Source organism: Lepus europaeus, chromosome 7 (assembly GCF_033115175.1).
Source record: "Lepus europaeus isolate LE1 chromosome 7, mLepTim1.pri, whole genome shotgun sequence".
In the NCBI taxonomy this organism is placed as follows: Eukaryota; Metazoa; Chordata; class Mammalia; order Lagomorpha; family Leporidae; genus Lepus; species Lepus europaeus.
Window position 1 is genome coordinate 38,945,893 of NC_084833.1, and position 17,587 is coordinate 38,963,479.

General features: G+C 36.6%; 1 protein-coding gene across 1 annotated transcript in view; it reads right to left on the minus strand.

The window, feature by feature from the left end:
* Positions 1–17,587, minus strand: part of ANO3 (anoctamin 3) — a 418,996-nt gene that overhangs the window by 50,035 nt on the left and 351,374 nt on the right. Inside the window, 3 exon segments of the mRNA XM_062198061.1 lie at positions 352–516; positions 1,576–1,716; positions 2,118–2,200. Coding sequence (XP_062054045.1) covers positions 352–516; positions 1,576–1,716; positions 2,118–2,200 — 389 coding nt within the window.

The following is a 17,587-nucleotide window of genomic DNA, read 5'->3' on the forward strand; positions in this document are numbered from 1 at the left end:
GTATGTTTGAGCAGTTTTCTAATCCAAACAATCCATTATTTGCCTAAGAAAAGTATAACACCACCTCTAACATACACTAGAAAATGAGTAGAAATTATCATTCATCTACATTATAGACAAAAAAAAGACAGGAAGTGCAATACAACTAGTATTAGTTTTTCATTTCAGAAATCTATCATCTAAAACATGTAGATAAAATGTTCTTAGTTAAACTGAGCTGTCTTTGCCATAAATACAGCTTGGTCTTATTTTGGTTTCCATTTAAATATATCCCAAATATAAAATAACCGTGTATCATTCCCTTTTCCAATTTGGTTTTATCTATTGAAAAATAACATTATAAACACTTACAAGATTCAGCAGCATAATAATTATAAAATTGATACAGACAGCAGCAGCAGATGTTGCAAACTGCCAGTGTTGTTTGATGAAATTCCACTTAAATGATGCAAATTGTTCCATGACAACAAGGCGATACACCACTACTGCAAACACTGCAGTAATCACCAAGGAAATCTACAATATAGGAGAACAGAGAAGTTAACTATATCTTACATCATTGACAACTCAAAAGCAAGACCAGAGATCACATACACTACCTCAACAGTTGAAGGTATTTACCTTTTCAAGAGAGGATTCACAGATTTAATTTGCCCCACTAAGGAAGTAGCAACATTACAGTAAAAAATAAATAGTGTGAGGTTAAAATTTTATAATGATAACTATGTGAGGTAGTATATGTTTGAATTAGCTGTATCTAAACATCTACAGTGTATATATATTTCAAAACATCATATGGTACACCATAAATACACTTAGTTTAATCCATAATTTAAAATAAATAACTTTGAAAACAAAAACCCCAGAATACTTAAGTTTTTTTAGTATAACAAAATTATCACACTTAAAATCCAAATTAAGTTAAATTTCCTCTTTCAGATGGAATCCTTATGTTTTTTAAATTTTTTTATAATGACTCTACTCTTCAATTCAACTCAACTCACAAAACTGCTGAAAACGTAGACATCTCCATCTAAAAGAAATGCTTGAGCAGGTGGTATTTCTGTTATGCAAGTATATTACACAGTTTTGGGTAGTAATAGGCCTGGAAAAACTCTTGTCAATCATGAATGCCTTAAGCCTAGGAGGTTTCAACTTGATCTGAGAGCTTCCATAAGTCTCTTTCATTTATTCTGTTGTTAGAACCCCAAACTGGCTTTACTCAGTTGATTCCTGTATCACCGAGCCCCTGACTCACTCTGATAAATCAACTGGTGGTATGTTTGGTTTTAATACAGGATATCTAATTCATCAAGGAAACCCATGCAACTTCCGTTTTATCTTGGGTGATTGATCTCTGTTTCTCCCAATGAATGTTTCATTTACAGAGGTGCACAATTTCCTTTTATGAAATCTTCACACCTTGCTATGGTTTCTGTCTTGTTTAACTGCATGTATTACCAAGGTTGAAATAGTTTTCTTATATTCTCAGGGTCACAAAATGAGTTGGTATCAGAGATCTTCCTTCGAAACCTGGAATTCCACAACTCTCTGATATTGATGGTTATACATTACCATGAAGAATATTCCTGAGACAGAAACAAGAAGACGACTGATTTTGTCTGAAGAGGGCTGATGTGGCTCAGGTTTTCCTGTGATGGGATTAACAACCTCCATCTTGTAATACTTGGCTTCAAACTGGGGACGAAGTGTTTCCTGTGAAATGAAAGTTGTCTAATCATCAAAGCCACAGATTTAGGAAGATGCCTCCAAGAGCTTATATAAAACTCCTAAATTTGGCCTACATTATATTAAGTATTCACAAAAAAAGAATTTTTTAAAAAAAGAATGAAATTATTTTCTAAATAATCCTAAGCTATATTTTAATTAGTACAATTGCCCACTAGTATAATTAAAGAAACATCATAGAAATGGTTTCAAAAATAAATCTTTGTCATTAATCTCTATTATCTTAATGAAGTAAAATAATTGTTAATGAAAAGATCAAACAAAAATCTAATGGTGTGTACCTGCTTCTAGCTTGGATGTCAGAATAGTCAATAATGTTCTGCATTTGATATCCCAATTTCCTTATCTCCAGGTTTCTAACCTCTTACCTCTTCTTCTTCCCATTCCATAAGGTCCCAAGTATATGTCAGTATACTTCTTCTCCTTTTCCAAAACTCCAGGAAGACTGTGGCTATAAGATACAACAATACTAGCTCTTTACTCAAATCACATCACACTGTATTTATTCTTCTGATTGATACGTTTTCATCATCGTGAAATTCTTAAAATTAATTAATACTGAAATAATATTAATTTTTTTATTTCCCTCCTTTCCACTTCTCTATGTACTACTGTCAGCATGCATTGCTGAACTTAGCAAGCAGGGATGTTTGTTAGCGCTATTAGAAAAGGTCAGTATGAGTTATCTAGGTATTATTGTCCCTTTTGACCTTTACATGCTTATTTGGAATTATCTAGAAGGTTTGAATAAATCCTTCTCTAGGAATGACAGCTAAGATCAGATGCTACTCGTCCAAGACCCAGAGAACAATGGTGTGGAAGAGAGAGGGGAAAAGAGCAAAGCCATCATGATGGAAGGAGAATGAAGAAATCAGAGAACACACTACTGGTGGATCTACAGGGACTGAAAGGGTCCATGGAAACAGTAAGTCTGAACCATTAATATGTTCTGCATAAAAGGCAAAAAGAGAATTGTTTTCCTTCTGACAAGTGGGCTCCACTTCACACCAGTGAAGACTTTATGAACAAAACTAAGAGCTCATAAATATGTTCTTTTTTTTAATTTTTATTTTTTTATTTTTTGACAGGCAGAGTGGATAGAGAGCTAGAGAGAGACAGAGAGAAAGGTCGTCCTTTACTGTTGGTTCACCCTCCAATGGCCACTGCGGCCGGTGTGCTATGGTCGATGCACCACGCTGATCCGAAGGCAGGAGCCAGGTACTTATCCTGGTCTCCCATGGGATGCAGGGCCCAAGCACTTGGGCCATCCTCCACTGCCTTCCCAGGCCAGAGCAGAGAGCTGGACTGGAAGAGGGGCAACCAGGACAGAATCCAGTGCCCCGACCAGGACTAGAACTGTCAATAGGCGGATTAGCCTATTGAGCCGCGGCGCCGGCCATAAATACATTCTTAAAAACCTGTGGTTCTATTCTTCCATGCCCCTAACTGTATATTTACTGTTCGCTTAATTTGGACAAAGTACTGTAACCTCAACGATCTTCTTAACCAGTGAAGAGGGATACTCATGCTAATGATAAGTTACATTGTAACAAGACTTAAAATAAAGTATAAATTATAGGGGAAGCAGAGAAACACAATGCTTTTTAGAAGAATACAAAAAAGAAGCAGTCGATAGAGCAAAGTAATGAGATCTTCCTGGCCAGCTTCTGTTGTCCTTTACCTTTAATGCAAAATAGGGTCAGAGGAAAACTATTCTGAGGTTTTGTTTTCTTATTTCTTTTTAATTAAAAATCTGTATCAGTATTGGCTACAAAAAATACAATGTTCATAGCTATATTATCTGACATTTTTCACATATTAAAATTTACAAAACTCTCACATTTAATTTTGTCACTCTTATAGACAAAGGGATATGGCAAGTATTATTATCACTTAGATTCTGAAAACAAAGGTGCTAATTGATTGTGCCAACAAATAGCAGAGTGAGGGTTGAAATTTTGGCAAGTAGTTCTCCACTCACAATGCCTGATGCATGCAGTTCTCCAACACTTTTTTTTTTAAGGCCCACCACAAGCAATATTAGCTACTGATTTCTGCGAAGTTTTAAAATAGCAGGTATGGTTGAAGGAAACAACACAGCCAAACTCCATTGGCAGCAAAACAAATGAGGTCTAACCACTGGATCAGGGAAATCTCAGACTTAAGAGTGAAGAGAGGAGTCAATAAAGGAACAGAACCAGAGAAAATATATGTATCAAAGTATGTATAGATCAAAGGAAACTGAAAAACGAAACCAAGGTGCTAAGAAAACAAGTGTAAGCAGTCCTCAAAAGGTTCATGAAAACATGCATATTATGAAAATAAAGCTATCCATGGATTTCCATTTTTTGCATCAAATTAGGCTTATTTTTTAACTTAGCTCTCGCCACAAACTTTTTTGAAGTACCTTATATAGTATATAGTGTTTGTGAACCTGGGACTAAAAGTTTTTTTTTTCCAAGAATTATTTATTTATTTGAAAGTCAGAGTTACACAGAGACAGTAAGTGAAGCAGAGAGAGAGGTCTTTCATTCATTCGCTGGGTCACTCCCCAGTTGGCTGCGATGGCCAGAGCTGTGCCAATATGAAGCCAGGAACCTGGAGCTCCCTCTGGGTCTCCCATGTGGGTGCAGGGGCCCAAGGCTTGGGCCATCTTCCACTGCATTCCCAGGCCATAGCAGAGAGCTGGATTTGAAGCAGAGCAGCAGGGACTCAAATCGGCACCCATATGGGATGTTGGCACCCCAGGCGGTGGCCTTAACCACTACACCACAGCTCCAGCCCCTAAAATTGTTTAATATTGTGCATAACACTACAGAATGCTGAGATTCCCACTCATTTCAGCCAAGGATTAAAGTATGTAGTACATGCTCTCTTCTTAATGTGTGTGCCTTTCTAACACATACTTCAGTTAGCAGCATTTGTCAAAAAAACAAATAAATAATGCTAATGTTGGATTTGGTGTGATTTTTAAATTTCAGATAACATTATAGAACATATATTGGATATTTCTCAGAAAATAAAGCATTTACTTGAGATAACATGTTTTTAATACATAGTATAGTCTAACGTATCTCTTTGATAGAATGTGTTCACGTCTTTGGGATATCTTAATCACAAAACAAGTCTGTTTCTAGATTTTTAAGAAATCTTCATACTGTTTTCCACAGAGGCTGGACCAATTTACATTCCCACCAACACTGTATAAGAGTTCCCCTTTCTCCACAGCCTCACCAGCATTTGTTATTCTCTGTCTTTTGGATTAACAGTCATTTTGACAGAGGTGAGGTGATATCTCACAATGGTTTTGATTTGCATTTCTCTGATGGCTAGTAATGCTAAGCGTGTTTTCATATATTTGCTGGCCATTTGTCTTTCTTCTTTTGAAAAGTGTCTATTGAGGTCTTTTGCCGTTTCTTAACTGGATTGGTTGTTTTTTTGTTGTTGAATTTTTTGAGTTTTTGATATCTTCTGGATATCAATTCTTTGTCAGATAGGTAGCTTGCTAATAGTTTTTCCCATTCTGTTGCATATTTTTCACTCTACTGACTGTGACTCTTGATGTGAATTCTGAATTTGATGTAATATTATTTGTTTAGTTTTGCTTTTGTTGTCTATGTCTTGGTGGCCTTATCATTATCTAAACCAATGTCTTAGATTGTTTCCCCTTCATTTTCTTTCAGCAACTTTGAGTCTCATGTCTTACATTTAGGTCTTCGTTCCATCTTGAGTTGATTTTTGTATATGGTGAGAGAAAGAGACCTAATTTAATTCTTCTGTATATATATCCATCCAAATTTGCCAGTACCATTTATTGAATAGAATTTTCTTTCTCCAATAGACAGTCAGCACTTTTATCAAAAATCCATTGACTGTATGCATATGGACAAATTTCTGGGCTCTTCATTCTGTTTCATGTATCTATGTGTCAGTTTTTATGCCAGTATCATGCTTTTTTACTACTATTATAGCTTTGTAATATGCTTTGAAGTCAGATATAGTGAAGCCTCCAGAGCTTGATTTCTTTTACTCAGGATCACTTTGGCTATTTTGGGACTTTCATGATTCTATATGAATTTTAGGACTGCTTTTTTCTATTTCTATAAAGAACATTGTTGATAATTTTGATAGAGATTATATTGGATTTATAAATGGCATTAGATACCATAGATATTTTAATGATATTCATTCTTCCAATTCATGATCAAGGAATATTTTTCTATTTTGGGGTGTCCTGGATTCTTTCACCAATGTTTGATAATTTTCATTGTATGGCTCTTTTATTTCTTTAGTTAAATTTATTCCTAAATATTTGATTTTTTGTGGATATTGTGAATGGGTTTTCTTTCTTGATTTCCCTTTAAGAAAGTTCTTCATTAGCATATAAAAAGGTACTGTTTGTTATGTGTTCGTTTCATAACCTGTAACTTTACTGAATTGGTTTATCAGTTCTAACAGCTTTTTGGTAGAGTGTTAAGGTTTTTCCATGTACTATATCATGTCAACTGTAAACATGGATATTTTGACTTCCTTTACTACTGAATTCTATAAAACATTCAAAGAGGAACTATCCATAATACTTTTCAAACAATTCCAAAATACTGAACAGGATGAAATTCTGCTAAACTCCTTTTCTGAGGCCAGAGTCACTCAAATACCAAAATCATAAAAAGACACAATACAAAAAGAAAACTACAGACCTATATCCTTGATGAACAGAAATATAAAAACCCTCAACAAAATACTGGCAAACAAAATCCAACACCACAAAAGAGATGCATGGGTGGTTCAATATTTGCAAATCAATAAACATTGTAAAGCACATAAACAGAATGAAGAAAAAATGATGTGGTCATCTTAATAGATGCAGAGTTGCATCTTATAAAATTCAATATTTCTTTCATGATAAAAAAAAAAACCCTCTACAAATTAGGTATAGAAGGAACATATCTCAAAATTGTAAAAGCTATATAAGACAAACCAAGAGCCAATATCATACTGAATAGGGAAAAGCTGAAAGCATTTCCCCTCAGATCTGGAACTAGACAAGTATGTCCACTTCAATCACTCTCATTCAATCTAGTATTAGAAGTATCAATAAGAGTAATTACTGTTATTTAATGCTATAACTAGTACTCCAATAGTATTTTTTTTCACTTTGTGTTGCTATATGGGGGCAAACTGTTGAAATCTTCACCTAATATATACTAAATTGATCTTCTGTATATAGAGAGAATTGAAAATGAATCTTGAAGTGAATGGAAGGGGAAGAGGGAGCGGGAAAGGGGAGGGTTGCGGGTGGGAGGGAAGTTATGGGAGGGGGGAAGCCATTGTAACCCATAAGCTGTACTTTGGAAATTTATATTCATTAAATAAAAATTTAATAAATGAAAAAAAAAAAAGAGCAATTAGGGCCGGCGCCGTGGCTCAATAGGCTAATCCTCTGCCTTGCGGCTCCGGTACACTGGGTTCTAGTCCCAGTGGGGGTGACGGAATCTGTCCCGGTTGTCCCTCTTCCAGGCCAGCTCTCTGCTGTGGCCAGGGAGTGCAGTGGAGGATGGCCCAAGTCCTTGGGCCCTGCACCCCATGGGAGACCAGGAGAAGCACCTGGCTCCTGCCTTTGGATCGGCGTGGTGCGCCAGCCACAGTGTGCTGGCCACTGCGGCCATTGGAGGGTGAACCAACGGCAAAGGCAAAGGAAGACCTTTCTCTCTGTTTCTCTCTCTCACTGTCCACTCTGCCTGTCAAAAAAAAAAAAAAAAGCAATTAGGAGAAATAAATAGCATCAAAATTGGAAAGGAGTCTTTACTTTAGATTTCAATATTGAACTAGCATTTGTGTTAGACACTCATTCTCAGCTTGAGCTACATACATTTTATTCAAGGCTTATTTAATTTAAACTCTCAACTGCATCCTTGGTCTTTCTAAAGTTATTCATTAGGAAGAAGGTATATAGATTGATTTATCAATATGTCAAACACTGAGGAAGGAAATACATGATCATTTCTTTATCTCTGCTAAATTTCTAAATAAAAATTAAATCAAATTAATATCCGAATAGCTAACAGAAAATTAAAACAGTGGCTGCTTCTGGTAGTGGGGATGAATGGCAGATAGCACAGAGAATTATCTCAGGTGATGAAAATATTCTCATTTTAATATGCAAAATACTTATACAATTTCATGTATTTTTCAAAAGTGGTCAAATATATTTAGGATCTGTGGATTTCACTGTATATAGATTATAACTCTGAAACCAGGTTTTATAAAATACATAATTTTTAAAAATAAGATTATTAGAAATATTACTTCACTTGATCCTTATGATAATACAGTAGTTTTCTCCAGGTTTGTACTTTGTGTTTTCCAAGTATTTTTAACCCTTGCTTAGCAATAGAGGGATCTGATGTTGCAATGAGAAGCTGAAAAGGAGACGATGATCTGGGATGAGAGTACCTCATTGCATAGCTAGTTTCAGGGTAACTGCAAACTCATTTTATGAACACAGTTGGGCTGGAGCTGAGGGATTGGCTGAGCAATAAACAAGCCTGTTCAGTTCTCTGGCCCTTCTGTATTAACTAGCCTTAGAAAAGAGAGAGGGACAAGATGTGGGCAAAAGGATGAGTCAGAAGTACTCAACCTACATGACCTGAAAGTTCTCTCCGGTAAATATGTGGGGCTCAATACAAATACAGGAGGAAAGACTGAGTCCATCAAAATACAGCCAAATTCCAATGAGACATAGTACACAAAGCTGCCCACTGCTGTAGGTCATCAGCAAGATTTCACCCAATGGCTCATATATTGCCCCCTCTGGAGTGAAGAGTTATTCTAGATGAAAGACATGTGAGATGGAGTTCTAAAAATGTTAAGGTGTCACTTCACTGACTTTTTTTTTCCCAGAAGAGTTATATTAATTTCATTTAATATCATCTTGATAATAGAGGGAAAGAGCATGAGAAAGGGAGCTGAGCTGGTATCAAGTTTAGGACTGAGAGCTGGGTATGGGTATTTCAAGAGGAGACAGGAATCTGTAAAAAGCTCCATGAATCAATGATTTTGAGAAACTTACCTTATAAATCATAAAGGGGCAAACACACATTAGTCATTTTCTTATAATTAATTGTAAATTATGGGCACACATAATTAACTCTGGGATCCTATAAGAATCAGGCAATCTCTAAAATAAGCAGTATATTGACAGAATGTAGGAGCATTACTAAGAGTGGCCAAGACTGGTATCAGAAGGGATTAGAGTATAGGATGTGTGGAAGAACTGGAGAATAAAATCAGGAATATTGCACAGTTCAACATCTGAAAGTTTTACTGTAAAACCCAATAATCAGGCTACACTCCAAATCAATTGAATCAAGATCTCTGGAGACAAAAACCCCAGTATTAGTACTTTTAAAATTTCCCCAGGAGGTCAGCGCCGCGGCTCACTAGGCTAATCCTCCGCCTGTGGCGCCGGCACACCGGGTTCTAGTCCTGGTTGGGGCACCGGATTCTGTCCCGGTTGCTCCTCTTCCTGTCCAGCTCTCTGCTGTGGCCCGGGAAGGCAGCGGAGGATGGCCCAAGTCTTTGGGCCCTGCACCCGTATGAAAGACCAGGAGAAGCACCTGGCTCCTAGCTTCGGATCAGCGTGGTGCGCCGGCCTCAGAGTGCCGGCCGCAGCGGCTATTGAGGGGTGAACCAACGGAAAAGGAAGACCTTTCTCTCTGTCTCTCTCTCTCACGGTTCACTCTGCCTGTCAAAAAAAAAAAAAAAAAATTCCCCAGGAATTCCAGTGTGCAGCCAATATTGCATATACTCTCTTAGAGGAAAAGCATTATGTTGATAAAAGAGGGCGAATGGAAATCAAAATCATCATTATTGATGTAGCAGAATGCCAACAACAGAACTGTAAGGGCAATCTGTCAGAAATGATAACTATAATGCTGTTTTGGTTCTAATTGTTCATAAATTATTTAACTTTTCAGATACAGTACTTCTAATATCTATATCGTTCATTCAATAGTTAACAAAGTCTGAATGTCAACTACTGTCCCAGGTATATATGAAAGGTACAGTAAATGCTTCAAATTACACATTAGAAATTCATAATTTTGAGAGGCTAAATAATTTGCTGAAGCAATACAGAATATTGACACTTATATCACCCTAGTTCCAAAATTCTTACTCTTTTTACCATATATTTCTTCCCTGGGTGGTAATGAGAAGAACTGAGAATAAAAATGCTGATAGGAATGGAAATCTGAAAAACCAAGAAAGTCACCAGGAATGAAATAACCTGGAGATAGGTAGGTACAGAAGTAGAGAGTAGTAGCAATCAAATGGAACAGGTTCAATACAGGGAAACGTGAAGTTTAAGGCCAAAGGGACATGGAAACAGAGATGGTGGGCACGTGGGGAAAAGGAGTACATTAGGCAACATTAATAATGGTGTGTTGTTTAGCCTAGTGATAAGAATGCCAATTAAAATACCAGCACTCCCACAGCAGGGTGGTTGAGTTCAACTCAAGGATTTGGCTTGGCTCTTATCCAGCTTTCTGCTTGCATAACCTTGGGAGTCAGCATGTGATGGCTCAAGTAGTTGGGTTCCTGCCATCCACATGGGAGAACTGGATTGAGTTTCTTGAACCTGGCTTCTACCTTGCCCACCCCCAGACATTGCAGGTGTTTGGGGGGAGATGAGAATTATCTGTATGTCCTTATCTCTGCATTTTGAATAATTAACTTTATAAAAATAAAATAAACAACATTAAAATGAAAATGCTTTAAAAGTGAAAGTGTATAAACTAAAAGTCACTACATTTATGAAGAATGAGATGTCAACACAGATATACTCATGCATGTAGGGAAAGTTTAAAAATAAAAGTATAGAGAGTGATTGGACTTGTATATTCTTCTGACCACTCTATGTGGAAAGTTTATTAACTCTTCCTATTGGTTCTGTGAAATTGGGTCCAGAATGGAGTTAGAAGATAAGAGGCCTCCAGTGGAGAAGGAAACTTTGTTATTAGGGGAAAGCCAGGAATCACAAGAGTCACAGAGGCAGAGGAAGTAGTCCAGAAATGCTAAAGGTTATATTACAGGGCTCTATTCCTTAGTAAGTATATATTACATTGCATTGCATTGCATTGCATTGCATTGCATTGCAATGCATTGCATTGCATTACATTACATTTATTTGTTTGTTTATTTATCTCTATGCCTCCCTGACTACAATGATATGTCTTTCTGCCAACTTTAAAAATGTCCAGGGATGTCTGTGCTGCATTGAGTTCTTGTATTGTCATTTCTTCATGTTAAAGTTAATAGCACAGAACAGAATCAGAGGATCATGCATGCGAAGTGGATTAAATACTGTGTGCATTTTGTTGTACGTTATTTAGTTTAAATACACAGGAAAAGCAAGGTCAACAGTGGTTTAAACCAATCACTGGCATTGTCTAGAAACCTGACAAAGCATACATGACTTTCCCTACACAGGTAAATTTTTTGACTACCATTTTTCCCTTAATGTTTTTAGCACTTACCACCTTAAAATGTTATTAAATTTAATTGAATTATTCAATATAATCTATTGATTAACACCAACTCCTGGTCTTGTAACCTTTCAATTATTTCAGACTTTCAAATTATGCTCAATATATTTTCACTGGAGACATGAAAATAAAGGGTGTCTCTCACGAGAGAAACTCCTTCTTGTTTGTCTTATATGTGAACAATCAGGTTACATTTTACCTGGAAAAACAACCACTGCTTAAAAATTTTTGGAACTCGTTTCACTTTACTTCTAAGAGGGTTGATTGGAAGCAGGTCAGGGAAAAGAGGTCAATTCTCAAACACAGCTGAAGTTGAATATGCCTGACTATGGAGAACAAAAAGGAATTCCAAGTATTGTTTTCACCAGAAGAGATACAGATTTAAACACTTCTCAGTAGAAGGTCGAGTTGAAACAATAGTTCATCAGAGTATCAGCTCTGAGATCTTCAGTTTGGATAGCACTCAAAGACTACTGAAGACTTTCATTCATTCCTCGGATTTATTTTTCGTAATATCCTCAAGCACAATGTGTTTTCCCCATGCATTATTGCAACACTGCTATACATGAGGTAGAAAGAGAAACTTTGTAAACAGGTTGTACATCTAACAGAAGGGCTCTGCATGAGGAATGTTTTAGATGTCCATGGCTGAGAAAAATGACTGCAGTTTTGTGTTGTTGACAATGTTAACAAGATATGGAAAAGCCATTTATGGAATTTGCTACATAAGTACAGGGTAGGCAAATCAATATGAAGTGTTTATAAATACTTGTGAAGAGCAGATTTTTAACAAGTGTGTTGAACTATCCTTGCAACAGAAGCCATACTTGGAACTGGTTAGTAAAGACATACTTGTCTTGTTAAATTTCCTTTCTGGCTATAGATATGGAAAGTTTAATTTTACTTCCAATATCCTGCCCCTCCTAAACTTTCCCTCACAATAGTGGGGAAGGTCTGGCCTGTTATTGGCTATATACGGCTTGCAGGATCATTTGGCCTGCCCCCTGACAAGGCAACTACACGCTGGACTTGAAATTCAATAAATCTATAGCAGGCTAATTTTGGGGTTGACAATTTTGTATGGCCTGTGAATGACGTTATAAATACGAAATAGCCCTGGGTGGGAAAAAGATTTCCAGCCCCTACAACCATCAAGCAAGAAAGAATATGACAAATTCAGTATTTGAACCCTAAGAACTAAAAATTTCATCAGTTTCTGAAATCACTGACATTCTTCCCCCCAGGAAAACATAGAAATAAAAAGCTATATATAAACATCATCATATTATATTAATGTGTAATGAGAAAGCTTACCACAATCTTCACAAAAGTAGATCTTCAACCCTGATGCACAGTTCCTTTAAAGCTAACGCTTCTTGTCACTCAATTTAGTATTGACACTTTTATAGGAAACAGATATTGCAATAGCATTTGTTCAAATTAAAATGGATGCTTTCAATTGAATTGCTAAAATATTCAAAGTGTCAAAATAAAAATTTGTGATGTGTCATTTTAAGGCATGTGGTTAATTTTTATCAGGCCATTTTCCTCATTTTATCAATAAAACAATTGATGCATTTTCTGTTTTAAATATATTGAATATTTTGCAATTACAAATGTAACAGCACCAAAAATAAATGGACAAAGCTCTTTGTTCGCCCTCTTCTGAAATGAAGGGGTAGGAGAGTACTTGGCATATATTAGCCATTCCATTAATATAAACTGGATTAGTTAAAGAAATGTGTTTAGAAGAAAATAAGTCACCAACAATCCCAAAATCGATGAACAAATATAAAATTTTGATATTCCCATCCAAGATGTTTTTCTTGAGCAGTATATTTTGAACTTATATCCTGCTGATACTCAGAGGTATGGCCATACCAATTACTAATTTATGAAGGAAAAAAAGAAAAAGAATCTGCAGTTGAGTCCCCTTAAAGAGCTCATCCTCCTATTGACTGCCCTGTTCCCTCAGGACCAGCTATCTGTATGGTTAATTTCTAGAACAAAACTAGGAAACTGCTCCAGAACTAAGGTCTTTATCTGTTTAACTATCTGGTATCAGGGCTCTGAATATATTTAAATATCTACATTTTCAACCCAAAGACATTGCTCTAGAACTGGAAACAATACCTCAATTAGACTGCTTAGCACTATAGGTGAATGCTAGCCACTATAAAAAAATCACTAAATTCAGTTTTATAATAAGCACAATTAAATTTACATTCTTGATTAAGTTACAATGACCTCAAAATGTCTAGCAATAGCAGTGTGGAGCTAGCCAAAGAGCATAAATTACTGTAGGAATGTGCTGGGTTTGAAAATTGCCCATATTCTTTTCTAATTGTATCACCTTAAACAAATTGCATGAGACATGCGAATTAATTAAAATGAGAACAACAAGGTTTTCCTCACAAGGATGCTTTACAAAATAAGTGAGGACAATTTGTAAGTGGTCTATGGATGTTAAATCTATTTGAAGACTATGACAAATTATAATAAATTTTGTGATACTTTGCTAGTTGTTAGGAGACTTCATAGACACAATTCTTTGTTTCTATAGCATAAAGACACTTTACATTTTTATGCCAGAAAAATAGAGCTATTGTCAATTATTTAATTTCAGTTGTATCACTCTGATAAAATTCAGTCATAATCACTTTCCACATAATACTTTCCACCTTTTGCCCGTGATCCATCCAATATCATACCTTTTTTTCTCCTTTAGTATTTAAGACTGAAAACTTGTCTGTAGTGTCAATAATTCACTCCTAAACTTATGTTTTGAGAGTAAAATTTGTATCATCATAATAAGCATAAAAAAGAATGAAATTACATCATATCCCCAAATAGGAGTGACAGAACTAACATTAATTGAGTACTTATAGCAGTACAGACTTTTTGCTGGATCGTTTTACATCAACTCATGCCATCTTTACAACAGCAGAAGGTAAGTAAAGATTATTAATTTCATTCACTAGATAAGCAAATTGGGGCTTCTAAGGGTTAAGTTATATCCAGATTCAAACAATGCACAATTTCCATGATTCATTCCAAACATAGCTTGGGATGGAAGGTTCAGACTTATGTAATTTGTAAAATCCTTCTGGGAAGAGATTAGCATCATTGACATAATATATAAACACATATCAGGTAGACCTAAATGAGATTGACAGCTTAGCTCCTCATCTATCAGTGGATCATCAATCAACAATTTAAAGACTTTGACTTGACAATCCTTTCCTTCTGGGTCTAAAATGTTCACCAGCCATTATTCTTTCTTACAAATATCTCTATAAAGACAAATATTTTCATTGTTATTGTAGAAGACTATTTAAAGTAAAATTTCAATAAATTTTTGATACATGCTCATAACTTAATTCTCTGAAAAGATCATTTGTTTCTTTTATAAAACCTAATGCAAAGAGAAACATAATGCTTCTTTATTCACAATTCAAGGAAATGCCCAGTTAGTTCAAATAACAATTGACTTGTTTACATTTTTAATTTTGATGTGGCTGAAATATCCATGTAGACATAGTGAAAATCTCTCAACATTCCCTAATAATGAGTGGGCTCGAGGGTTTTTGAATGTTCAGTCAAGAACACATTTAATTCAGGCTTGGTAAGATAAATTGATGTGGTTTATAGGCAGCTCCATGTGTTGTTCAATTATAGCCATCTTAGTTTAGGAATGGATTCTGAGAATCTCCTTCAGTTCATTTGCTGATTTGTTCAGGTGCTAGGGCAGGGCTTATAAGCTGCACATATTCTCTGGTGCTCAACATTGATGAATATTAGAGAAATGATATCAAAAATATCTGACGCCAAAAACTACAGAAAATTTCAAAATTTTTAACTTGTCTATGAAAGGCAAAGGAGATTTTCCCAAATTCACAACAACCTTAAAAATCCATATTTTTTAATAATGCATCATGAAGTACATTAAAATAAGCTTTATAGGCTGGCGCCGCGGCTCACTAGGCTAATCCTCCACCTTGCGGCGCCGGCACACCGGGTTCTAGTTCCAGTCGGGGCACCTATCCTGTCCCGGTTGCCCCTCTTCCAGGCCAGCTCTCTGCTGTGGCCAAGGAGTGCAGTGGAGGATGGCCCAAGTGCTTGGGCCCTGCACCCCATGGGAGACCAGGAGAAGCACCTGGCTCCTGCCATCGGACCAGCGCGGTGCGCCGGCTGCAGCACGCTACCGTGGCGGCCATTGGAGGGTGAACCAACGGCAAAAGGAAGACCTTTCTCTCTGTCTCTCTCTCACTGTCCACTCTGCCTGTCAAAAAAAAATAAGCTTTATAAAACTATAAATAACAAAAAATAACTTTGAAGTAATCATGCTTGAGGAAGAGGAGAAATTTCATTATGTTTATATACTTTCAATAGATTATTTTTAAATGTTATTGTAAAGAGATAATTTTGTAAAGCAGACAAATACAGGACAAGAAGCATTACAGAACTGTGTCAAGCAGTTAATTAATTAAAATAGTTTCTTTAGTGGAATTTGACAGCTTGTGTTTGCTATTTTGAAGCTTGTTAAAATTTGTAAATTTGTATCTTCTCATCTTTATTACTTGTATTCCTCATTTTTTAAAATTTATTTATTTGACAGGTAGAGTTATAAACAGTGAGAGAGAGAGAGAGTCAGAGAGAAAGTTCTTCCTTCCGTTGGTTCACTCCCTAAATGGCCGCTACGGCCAGTGCTGAGCTGATCCGAAGCCAGGAGCCAGGTGCTTCTTCCTGGTCCTTCACGCGGGTGCCCAAGCACTTGGGCCATCCTCTACTGCCGTCCTGGGCCACAGCAGAGAGCTGGACTGGAAGAGGAGCAACCAGGACTAGAACCCGGTGCTCAAATGGGATGGCAGCGCCACAGGCAGAGGACTAACCAAGTGAGCCACCGTGCCGGCCCCGTATTCCTCATTTTGTCTTTGTATTTTTGTACTTTTTTTCTTAAAGAGGGCTTCCGAAGTTGTGCATCTTCTTCCCACAAATAGTGATAGTGCATTAAAAATATATGTGTCGGGTTTGAGTCCCAGCTGTTCCACTTCTGATTCACATCCCTGCTAATGTACCTGGGAAAGCAGCAGAAAATGGGCTAAATTCTTCAGCCCCTGAGCACACAGCAAACCCAGATAAACCTCCTGGCTTCTGAATTCAGTCTGCCCCAGCCATAGCTGTTGCAACCATTTGGAGAGTAAACCAATGGATGGACGATCTCTCTCTCTCTCTCTCTCTCTCTCTCTCTCTCTCTCCAACCCCTGCCTCCCCCAACTCCGCCTTTCAAGGAAATAAAATAAAAATTTTTTAAAAGGTATGTGTCAGCTACTCTACTATATGTTCCACACATGTTGACTCATTCAATCCTCCCAGTAGTTCCATGTACAAGAAATACATGCATTGCTACTTTACTGGCAGTGATAGTAAGCTCAGAAAGCATAACGCATTCACCCCAAAATGAACTCAACTCTATACTTCAGATTACTCTGATTCCTAAGACAACTTTGCTATTTGAAACATGGATTAAATGGAAGGGATGAAAAACAACTCCAAGTTCTTTAAGGGTCCTCTTCTGAGTCAGCATAAAAATCTGCTGCTTTTTCTGTGGCTAGGAACTTTCAGGAACTGTCCACTTAATTAAATGTGGTGTGTGTATACTGTTTCTACAAAGTGTTAAGGTGCTTATAGTTCTTTCAGTGGATGAGAAAGCCTCTTGTCTTTGATATTTGCCGCCTGTGAACTTGATTTCAAAATCCACTTCATGTCATGAATAGGTTTCCTTTTCCTTCTCTTCTTGCTTTGAAGCCAAGAAACAAATCCAGATCCTTCTTCAGAGGATACATACCTGGCATAGGAATCTCACTGTGTCCTGTCCAGGACAAGGTTCACTGGTGAGAACACTCAGCAAATTAACTCTGGGTGCTGCTGCAGCCACCGTTTATTATTCAGCTGTTTTAACTTCTCTACTAGCAAAGAATAAGTTATATCTACTAAAATTGTCTACTTTTCTGCCTAAATTTGTTTTCAGAAACTATTAATGAATCACTGGGATCTTTTCCTAAAGGTGGTAAAATCACGTATAGTATTATCAATCTGCCTGGTTTGTTCCTCTATTATATCTGTGCCTAATTATAGTTTAATAAATTGAGTCCATATAAAAGAATTGAAAATTGACCAATTGGACAAGAGTTGCTTAGAGGTTAGATTTCACACCAAAATTATGGTTTAAAGGGAAGAAAATTTGCATAATAGCATACTTCATTGTGTAGGAAATATTGTGTACTTGT